General features: G+C 42.0%; 1 protein-coding gene across 2 annotated transcripts; it reads left to right on the plus strand.

Moving 5' to 3' along the window:
• The first annotated feature begins 671 nt into the window (after window positions 1-671).
• Window positions 672-11,395, plus strand: LOC124254318 (lysosomal protective protein-like). 2 transcript variants are annotated; one of them, XM_046688240.1, is made up of 14 exons: window positions 672-776; window positions 1,121-1,309; window positions 3,184-3,298; window positions 3,767-3,817; window positions 4,147-4,233; window positions 5,096-5,251; window positions 5,640-5,731; window positions 6,911-7,007; window positions 7,265-7,438; window positions 8,379-8,521; window positions 9,195-9,270; window positions 9,504-9,590; window positions 10,012-10,116; window positions 10,477-11,395. In XM_046688240.1, exons 2-14 carry the CDS (start codon window positions 1,143-1,145, stop codon window positions 10,558-10,560), a joined length of 1,434 nt encoding a protein of 477 aa, XP_046544196.1. In that variant the 5' UTR covers window positions 672-776; window positions 1,121-1,142; the 3' UTR covers window positions 10,561-11,395. The 2 variants fall into 2 exon arrangements, with proteins under 2 accessions (XP_046544196.1, XP_046544197.1); XM_046688241.1 differs by having other exon boundaries at window positions 763-846.

The following is an 11,395-nucleotide window of genomic DNA, read 5'->3' on the forward strand; positions in this document are numbered from 1 at the left end:
ATTGACAAACCAACAAACACGTGGTACTGACAAACCAACAAACACGTGGTACTGACAAACCAACAAACACGTGGTACTGTCAAACCAACAAACACGTGGTATTGACTAACCTATAAACAGTCAAGGGGGAGCCGCTATTTGAACCACGATGTCAGGATCCTGACATGTTTCATGATGTAAATTGCGTCACCTAAGACAAAAGTGCCACCTTTTCCCCACAACAGAGTTGAAACTTTATGAAGGCTTCATCTGTTGAGAATACACAATGCTAGTTAGGAAGTGTGACATAATTACACTTTCTCAGAAAAGTTCGGATTCAAACTGAGTCCGATCAGGGAGTCGAACATACGATCTAAGAGTGAAAAGCTTCATCGCCAGCACACAAAGTTAGCGATCTAACCCTCCCAGCCAACAAATTTTCACAAAAATGGAAGTCTAGAACATCTATTTTGTGTGCCACTCTGTAATAGAATCAGCGCGTTATCTATTGTCTTGACAAGCTGATATTTACGGAGACTAGATACTCAGGCTGCCATGCAACCCACAGCTTAGAGAAACAGTTCAGCTACATCCCCGTGGGTAGCCCTATCTCTCACGGCTTCAACCCAGGTATTGGGTGAATATGTATAACCCATATCACATAAATGGGATTAACTTGATATACAGGGCCTGTGCAATGACAGCACGTCGCAAACCAGATTACACAATTCACGCTTACGAGATACCACGGCAAAGACGAAGACACAAGTCTGTAGAGAGATACACAAGTCTGACAGGTAAGGCCTGAACATGTCGATAGGATGTACCTGACTGAATTTTTAAGCTGCCTATGTAAAGCTGGTATTGGTGAGTACAGTAAGACTGTAACACAAGAAATTTACTTCACACTTTGTACTCATTGATTTAGGTTATCGAAGCTGGGTCTTCGGCGTGTCGAGTGAACGCTTTTAAGGACTTGGTTGTCCTAAATAACTACAAATAAAGACATTTTACACGTGATTTCCCCAGTGATTATAATTTAAGAACAAAATTTCACCTGTTCCATTCATAACATGTTTGAACTATATGTATGTCTTTCCAATTTGTCCCTCCGTGAAATATGAAGATGGAATATTTAAAGGTAAATTCGTCAACAATCAAACATGATGATGACCTCCTGGCTACAAATCCTCGCTGTCCTCGCCCTGGGTGCACGTGCAGCTGTACCAGAGGACGAGATCACAGAGTTGCCCGGATTGAGTCGACTCCCCAGCTGGAAGCAGTACTCTGGCTTTCTGAAGGCCTCGGGAACCAGGAAGCTGCACTACTGGTGAGAATACCTGGTGGTAACAATTGTTGCTGTGTGAATACCTGTGGTAACAAGTATTGCTGTGATAAACACCTGGTGGTAACATGTATTGCTGTGAGAACACCTGGTGATAAAACTATTGCTGTGAGAACACCTGGTGGTAAAAATATTGCTGTGAGAACACCTGGTGGTAACCAACATTGCTGTGTGAACACCTGGTGGTAACATTGCTGTAAGAACACATCGTGTTAACAAATATTGCCGTGAGAACACATGGTGGTAACAATATTGCCGTGAGACTGACTGACTGAGTTTGGTTTTACGCCGCTTTTAGCAATATTCCAGCAATATCACGGCGGGGAACATCAGAAATGGGCTTCACTCATTGTACCCAATTTCCGTGAGAACACCTGGTGGTAAGAATATTGCTGTGAGAACACCTGGTGGTAACAAACGTTGCTGGTGGGAACACCTGGTAGCAACAAATATTGCTAGTTCGAAGATATTCTGGCAACAAATATTGCTTGTGGAAACACCTATAATAATAGACATCACTCTCGAGAATAGGCCTTCGTAACAAACATCACTGGCCAGGACACCTTGTGGTAACAAATGCTGCTTTTGAGAACGTGATGATCAAAATCTCCGGTGAGTTCACATTGCATGTGTCAGAACACCACGTGGCAATTAAAATAATACATCGTGGTAACAAACATTAACTCTCAGCACACATCCTTGTGTGAAACAGTGCTGATGAAATCACCTCGTGGTCACCTACATTACTGGTGAACGAATGTTACCGTGAAGGAGAATTCGTGGGAACAAGTACTGCTGCAGGGACGCTCTCTTGGTTACATATATCTCTGGCTATATAATGGCGAATAATGTTGTGAGAATAGTCTGAGGTAACGATTACTGCTATGTGAATACTCCGCTGTGACCCATACTGCTGAAAGTAGACCCAGAGTTGACGAGTAATGATGTGTGAGGTGAGGTGAAATTGGGTTTTACGTCGTGCTTGAGAATATTTCGCTCATATGACGACGTACATGCGTGTGTATGTGTATGTGCGGCTGCTTGTACTAGCCCAGACTTAAGCTGGTTTTATAGTGCTAGCCCACTGAGATACCATGCTGCAGTGAAGCATGAATACCCCACTCAGACACATTATACTGACTCCGAGCCGACCAGTCCTTATTGTACCCATTAATGCCGAGCACCAGACAGCGACCAACAAGTACCACATTTTAACGTCTTTTGGTATGACGCGGTCGGGGATCGAACCCGCGACCTTCCACTCTCCGGGCGGACGCTCTAACCACTACACCACGGAGGCGGTCAGTAATGATGTGTGTGAGAATACCACTACAATGACACATCTAAGACTATTGTGGTATAGATAAGGACAAATATTATGGATGAACAACTTCTTTATTCGGGTGATGCGACGTTTCGATTCTGATTCTTGTATCGTTGTCAATCAAGTATACTTATGGATGAAAAATGAAGTTGTTCATCCAAAAAGTTTGTCCTTATCTGATTCACCCATTTCTAAATACGCCACTCAGAGAAATATTGTGGTATATTCACATGTTAACGTAGGAACCGCGTTAAGTAAACAAATGCTGCTTCGCTGAGTGTACAAAGGACAGAATGACTATAGATGAGACTTGTGACAATATATAGTGTTCAATTATTGATGACAGATAACCTGTAACTACACCCCGTAGCCTCACCTGTATACTTCTTCCGAGAATAACACGCAACAAATACTTATAGAGGGTAACCGTGCTATAATACCATGCTAACTTAACCTGCATACGTTCAGACAATATAGTCCTTCCTCGCCCACCAAGTAGTAAAAGTAATGACCTTCATCAATTAATGTCCTCTAGGTTTGTTGAGTCTCAGAGCTCCACTCCGAAGACGGACCCAGTTGTTCTGTGGCTGAATGGAGGACCCGGATGTAGCTCCCTGCTAGGACTCCTCACTGAGAATGGGCCGTTTAAGGTGAGACACATGTGTGTGTTGAAGAAATACGGATCGGGTTGCAATAATTGGTGACTTAGTTAATTGCCGGTATCTCAACCCCAGTGACTAGCTCTTGACGTTGTTCATATTAACCATCACTGGAGTGCCTAGTCTCGACTGGAGATTCTTTACGGTACGCCGTCACAGAGCTGGCGTAAAAAAAACGTATAACCGATAACCCGATCGACTTTAATAGCTTGTAAACGAGTTCTTAAGATGAGATGTGTTTTTGAGGTAGAATGCATTAAACAGACGTACTATCACTTCTATGTTTTACACTAAAAAACACCACTATTTTGGTGAACTAATTAAGCAACATTCACAGAGTGTTTCCTTCTAACATGTCAAACTACAATGTGCTCTTTCTCAATGCACCCATAAAGTAGATCCACAGATGAATATAAATCTTACTGCATTGCTTATTTGCTTTTCTTTGCTACCTCACAGATAGCCACTGACGGGAAGACGGTGGAGTACAATCCATATAGCTGGAACGCGGTAAGCTGGAAGGGATGGGAGAATGTGTGTGTGCGAGGATCCTGGAACGACAAGGGACACAACTCTATTCATTGTTTCCAACAATCTCCCACCGACAGGGAAGGCTAACGGAACCAGCATTGAAGTGTATAACAAATGTGTCGAAAGTTATAGTCATATGTGTTTGTATGGATTTAGACCTTCGTGTTAGCACCAACATAATCAAGTACCATAGGCATGTGCAGCGGACATTTTGACCTCCTAACAGCCATTGATCTTTGTCCATGCAGGCATATTTACATATTCACAAACGTTTAACATGATACATTAAGGTGTTTCTCTGTCACCAGATCGCCAACATGCTGTTTCTCGAGGCCCCTGCAGGTGTTGGGTTCTCCTACAGTGACGACAGAAACTACGCCACAAATGACGATGAGGTGACGGTCTCGGAATTACCGTGACAACCAATAACAGTATCACGTCCTTATGTTTAACATACAAACTGCAAGTCGTGTTTATTAGTAACATAAGGCCAGCACTGCGTGTATTCTATTAACATATGATCATCATTACGTGTTCACCACTAACATACAGATTACATCAGGTGTCTATCACTCTGGGCTGCACCATGGTTTTACCACTGGCATATGAATTTCACCATGTGTCATCAACTCGACCGTACCGCTGGGATGTCTCACGTGTCAGGACATAATGCTGTGTGCTGTTCCTTGACACTGGCCGTATGTCATACTGCTTAGCAACAAACCCCTGTACATCCGGGTTAGAACTGGTCTTCAGTAACCCATGCTTGTCGTAAGAGGCGACTAACGGGATTGGGTGGTCAGGCTCGCTGAGTTGCTTGACAATATGTAATCGTATCCCAATTGCGTAGATCGATGCTCAGGCTGATGATCACTGGATTGTCTGGTTCAGACTCGATTATTTACAGACCGCCGCAATATAGCTGGAATATTGCTGAATGTGGCGTAAAACAACAACAACGCCAAGATTAGCAACAATGGCAAATAATGTCATCTTGCTTATAGTAACCATGAGAAATTGACATGGGCGATACCCATGCCGACCCAATACCGACTTCAAGGCCAAGATGGCAGTTAGCAGAGGATTCCTGCCAGCTTCTACTTAACCTTTTTCCAATAGACTAAACATATACACGCGCTGGACGGTGAACCTTTCGGATAGAGACAGAGCAATGTTTTATCTGGTACATCGACGGTAGACTATTTCACACTGCTTTGGCTGTGCCGGCATTAGTCGTTGTACTTTTATGTGTTGAAGGTAGCCCTCAATAACTACCTAGCGTTGAAGGATTTCTTCATGAAATACCCTGAGTACATAGCCAACGACTTCTATATCACCGGGGAGAGCTACGGAGGCATCTACGTGCCGACACTCAGCGCACTCGTCGTCGACGACCGTGATATCAACTTTAAGGTAAGTTAGTACTGCGAGGATGCATGAAGATAAAACCCCAACCCATGAAGAGTCTTACAGTCACATTGGTAACACACGACTTAAAGTCACAGTGAAAAGCCATATGGCCCACGCCACTGACAGTGCTTCACACTTCTGTGGTTTGGAGGATATAGCGTCTGCCTAGAAGACGGGAGGTCGGAGATCAATTTCCTGCTACCAAAAAACATTTCCTCCTTCCACAAGATGGTATTTGTTGTTTTCCTGGAGCTTTGCATCAAGGACAACTTAAGTGGAAACGCTTACATTGCTTCACAATCACACACTCACTCACTGTTGTGACAATAGTAACGGTTGATCCCTGCCATACCTGTCAGAATGATGCAGCTGCTTCCGATCATCTTTTCAGGGGTTTGCAGTTGGGAATGGCGTCACTGACGCCATCATGAGCGACAGCTCTCTGGTCTACTTCTCCTACTACCACGGCCTCATCGGGGACATGTACGTAGTCACCCCTGTCGATCTGTATGTGTTGTAAACTTGGAAGGTTCGGTAGACCAAAGTTAGTAGCCTCTCCCATGTGGATGTTTTCTTGTTCTGTTGGTATTATGGTTAGATACCAGCCAAGCACAACAAACGTTCTTCTTCAACTTGTTTCAGAATGTTGAAATGTTTTGTAACAATGATTTAACGTGACATGTGCAGGACATAGTGATGATAAAGTGGTGATAAAAGGTGTTGGCAAACCTACCAATAACCTTATCCTGACCTACCAATAACACTGACTTATCCTGACCTGACCAATAACACCTTATCCTGACCTACCAATAACACCTTATCCTGACCTACCAATAACACCTTATCCTGACCTACCAATAACACCTTATCCTGACCTACCAATAACACCTTATCCTGACCTACCAATAACACCTTATCCTGACCTACCAATAACACCTTATCCTGACCTACCAATAACACCTTATCCTGACCTACCAATAACACCTTATCCTGACCTACCAATAACACCTTATCCTGACCTACCAATAACACCTTATCCTGACCTACCAATAACACCTTATCCTGACCTACCAATAACACCTTATCCTGGCCTACCAATAACACCTTATCCTGACCTACCAATAACACCCGTTATCACAAACACACCAATGCAAACACGCGTCACAAACACATGCCAAGGCAAGTCACCTGGACAAATTCGCATTTCAAGTTAAACTTGCATTGGACATCATTTTGTCACTGATGCGTCAAATCTGGAAATGTCTTGCACGTGTCTACCATAACCGTTTGAAAGCTGGCGCTTAGAAAGAGTAGGCCTATAGTACCTCACAAGTTGTAAAATGTAGAAACCAAATGCTGGAGCTGTGTGTCATACAGCCATGGGGAGAGTGTTTTTAGGGAGTTGCATTGGAAATAGTTGGACATGTAAAGTGTGTGAGCAGCTGCCAGATACCCTCTACACAAAATGTTTGGGACGTGAACATCATAACCAAAGGTAACTGTATATGACAGCTTGCAATGTTTGACAAAGGCGAAACGTAACAATTATTTGATGCAAAGTGTACACGACCACAGATCATAGATCGTTTGCCAACACCGGTTCAGTGCCTTGACTAGGTAGATGTGAATCTCCACTATCACTGATCGTTTCCTTGTCTGCAGCACGTGGAGCCTCCTGATGACTCATTGCTGCAAGGGTCAGGAGAGTCGCTGCAACTTCTTTGACCAAATCTCCAATGACACCAACTGCAAGAGAGCGGTACCTTTTACAAATTCCATTTTTCACCCAAAGCTTCAACAGGACGTATAATCTTTTTGTTATGGAGTTTATTAATGAAAACCTAGAATATATTGACATGGTATATTGATACAATGATACAATGACGTAACAATTTGTGATTAATGTCAGGGGAATAAAGCAGGACATGATACACTGGCATCTCGTGGATTCTGACTGTCACGATGAGGTAAGTCTGCATGTTGAAGTTACAGTACAAATGACGCTTATCTCCTCAGCTGTTCGAAACCTACCAAGCAGTTCTCGGCAGCGGCCTCAACATCTACAACCTGTACGGAGAGTGCGTGAACACGGCGCCAGGACTGACATACGACGTCAACACAGACACCTACATCTCCTCCAACTTCGGATGGTTTCTGCCACACTCACCCCAAGTGCAAGACGAAATCAGAGTAGGTCTGGCAAAATATTATTCAAAAATGAACAATTGCTTTTCAAGAATACGTACAGTGTAGATGGTGATATAAAACAAAACAGATTCAACTGCTGACAACAAGTAATCTAGGGCTGAGAAACTCGCTTCAAAGATGATTTGCTTCTTTTAGCTGCAAGGACTTGGTAAACGTCGAATCTGAGACACAGCGAAATACGGATGGTTGGTTTGTTGTTTAACGCCGCACTCAGCAATATTCCAGCTATATTGTGGCGGTCTGTAAATAATCGAGTCTGGACCAGACAACCCTGTGATGCTCAACAGCACGAGCATCGATATACACAATAATTGGGATACGATGACATGTGTCAACCAGGTCAGCGAGCCTGACCACAGATCCCGTAAGTCGCCTTTTACAAGCATGGGTTGCTGATGACCAATTCTAACCCGGGTTTTTCACGGGTCACCAGATAAGTAAAAGTGTCTACGCCATAACATTTAAACAAACGATTTAGTGAAAATTACTATCTAAAACGAGTCCCAATTGGGGGTAATCTAAGAGAAAAGGAAACGGTGAACAAGGCATGGGTTTGACACACTGGTATGGACGTTTGTTACATCTCTGAAAGGTCCCTAATGAGTTTGTCTTGCGGAAATTAGTTCCTCGAGAGGTAAAGCGGTGATAGAGAATAACTCGAGTTCCTCGAGGATTACATGTCTTCCGAGGTACTTTCTTGAATGTGAACTATTGTACATATGACGCAATACTTTGCACTGGATGTGTTACGCCATAAATGCCGCATGACGTCACGTCGTATCGTCATCAATGGGACTATGCTACGTCACATCAACTCTCCAATCAGCACTGAGAATCTCCAAGAAGCACTGAAAATACAGTGTCTCTAAATCTGTCGATTCTTTAAGATAATATCTGTCATTTGATTGTTTTCTGTATCAAGATGATACAGAATCTCCCATCTGAGAAGCTCCGGATGACGCCACCCTGTCTTAATGACACGAACATCCTTGTATACCTGAATCAGCCGCAGGTGCGCCGAGCTCTGCATATACCGGACTCTGTCCAACGCTGGGACACTTGCAGGTAGGTTTCAGAATGGCTGGCTCTGACACATATACATGATGATAATGATTATTTGATTAGCGCTTCGGTTAGACCTAATTCGCATTCTGATGGTGACAATAATTCCGCCATGTCAGTGGTACCATAGATGCCGGTCGCATCTACCTCTCAATTGTATACCCTTCAGGTGCTCCCAAAGTTGATAACCATGCAATGATATACTTGTGGGTCACTTCTGTATATATGCAGTAATTTCTGCGGATGCATAAGCAAAAGTGGACTCCAACTTCTCATGTTATGAAATAAGAATGGAATCTCATATTATAAATATATGGGTAGTGCTATGTTTTGCAAACATTGACAATACTATGTATAAATTTCTTCAGGTGCAAAAGCAGTAATGTACTAACTTTGCATATTATGAATTACATATAATGAAATTATGGGTGGTGCAAAACTTTTGCACATATATATATATATATATATATATATATATATACACACACACACAGTTGAACAGTACAGTACAGGCAAATCAGTTATTGGTGACCACACCGGGTAAGCGTATTGTAAACGTCATCAGATCGCGTGTGATCAACAGCTTTTGACACTGACAGAGAACGGCAAACCTAAACTGTAGTTTCTCTATCAAGCAATTTCCTTGAATTTGTGATGAGCTATCCGTTTGTTTTAGTGGAGCGGTCGGGCAGGGCTACACCACCATCTACAGGACGGTGAGGGAGCAGTACCTAAAGGTCCTCAACGCAAAGGTACGTAATAATAAGCTGAAAGATATTTGGAGGGACTTTCCTTGAGATGACCTTCGGATCAGATAATAGTATTTTTATTGGTGGCAGAGAATCAAATTCATTTAACTATTGCATGGTAAGGTGAATGAGAATTATTCTTACATATTCGTTTAGCTGAGTGACAAATATTACTTTCGTATATATGACTGTTAATATTTTAATATTATTGCTGTGAAGGAATATTGTTGTTACAGAAGCGAGTGTTGGTGTACAACGGCGATGTGGACATGGCTTGTAACTTCATGGGAGACGAATGGTTTGTCGACTCGCTGGAACAGAAGGTAGAGTACTATTTCTGAAAAATGTACTTAACCCCCAAAAAGTAAAGGACCACCCCAATATTCAATATTTAAGTATTATATGGATCATAATATGAACAATTAAATACTTTTATATTGAAAATTGGGGTGGTCCTTAACTATTTTTGTTGCGTATACATCAAGGCTGTGAGGTTAAATGGAATTAGACTTCGCTTTGAAGAAAATTACTCTAACATAGCGATGTCTGTGTGTGTGACGTGTATATTGGACATCTGTAATTAATGGAGTCTCGACCAGACAAATATCCCAATGGTACTATGACCAAGGGTCCATGCCATCAAGGTGAAATGACACGCGGTCAACTATATCTAACCCGTAAAGCCCACATGACATGACCACAGGTATCGTTCTTGTCACCAATGCCTACGTCCGTTGTTGACAGTACGCTCAGTCCCGTAAGCCATGGTACTACACCGCCGCCGACAAGACAAAACAAGTGGCTGGATTCGCCAAAGGGTTCGAGAATCTCGTGTATGTGACCGTCAGGGTATGTTTCATTGTCCTGTCATCATTACAACGCCTTTCCTCGTCTACATATGTCATAGATCTTCGTCTCTTGTGTAACTAGGTGCAGTTCATCAGCGCCTCTTGTTGCCATACCTAAATTTCTCCTTGAAGTATAGATCTTCATCTATATATAACAACTTTATTACTTTTAGAGAGAGAGATCCCTCGTATCTTACATGTCATGGATTCGAGATTTGAGTGTAAATATATAGATCTTCATCTAATTGGGGTGGATATAAAGAAAAATGAATGAAAAATGAATGAAATCATGAGAACTGACCAGTAATATTGCAACCGGAGAGGAAAAACCTTCATTAAATCTTTGACGTTTTGTTTGCAGGGATCTGGCCACACGGTTCCTACAGATACACCCGTACCAGCTCTTGTCCTGTTTACCAACTTCATTAAAAACATTCCTTTCTAGAACAAATAATCTTAAGCATTGCATCATTAATCATAAAATTATAAGCTATTTGCAAATGTATGATTTTCGAGACCTAGAGAAGTTGAAGAGCCAGTACTGACATAGCCATGTTCAACATAATGGCAGGCGAATTGTTATTTTAGGCAGTGGCATAGTAATGTGACGTCATGGGAGAAAACATAGCAACAACCACTAAATAAAAATGGGTTTTCTCAAACCACATCATTAACTGCAACAGCACAACTTTATGTAGAAGAAAGTACAATATTATTAAACTAACTCTATAAGAAAACTGGCACTTCAAATCCGCTGACAAAAGCCCCCATTAAACAGATATCAAGTATGCCTCATCCAATTTGTAAACAATGATTTGATAAAACAGCGCACTCTACCAGGATAAGGCATACTTGATATCCGTTTAATGAGGGCTTTTGTCGGCAGATTTGAAGTGCCAGTTTTAAGGAGTTTGTTTAATAAGACTGTACTTTGTTCTACATTAAGTCATCTTCTCATATGCTATCGGCTTTGTATGTGTTGTATGTTTTGTAACCCATCACTAACTGATGGTCTTCTCCGGCTGTCACAGTATTAATCAGACACATCCATTGTTGTTACTAATCCCTTTCATGCATACCTGTCACGAGAGCTTTAATACAGCCTGGCTTCAGTTATGTGAACTATGTGTATGTTAGACCGAGTATTGGCTGTACCAGACGAGCCAATCAGAAAGCTTGTAACAAGTGGTAATCGAATAAGAATGGCTGACCCTAAAGATATGTTGTTCTGAACTAATATTCAAATAAGATATAACAACAAATAAAACAATACTCTTACA

This window comes from Haliotis rubra, unplaced genomic scaffold (assembly GCF_003918875.1).
Source record: "Haliotis rubra isolate DU_JTF1 unplaced genomic scaffold, ASM391887v1 Scf57, whole genome shotgun sequence".
Taxonomy (NCBI): Eukaryota; Metazoa; Mollusca; class Gastropoda; order Lepetellida; family Haliotidae; genus Haliotis; species Haliotis rubra.

Coding starts and splice junctions, on each gene's coding strand:
- LOC124254318 (XM_046688240.1), top strand. CDS start 1,143: ATGATGATGACCTCCTGGCTACAAATCCTCGCTGTCCTCGCCCTGGGT. Junction 5,732..6,910: donor CACGGCCTCATCGGGGACAT/GTACGTAGTCAC, acceptor CCTTGTCTGCAG/CACGTGGAGCCTCCTGATGA. Junction 8,522..9,194: donor CAACGCTGGGACACTTGCAG/GTAGGTTTCAGA, acceptor CGTTTGTTTTAG/TGGAGCGGTCGGGCAGGGCT.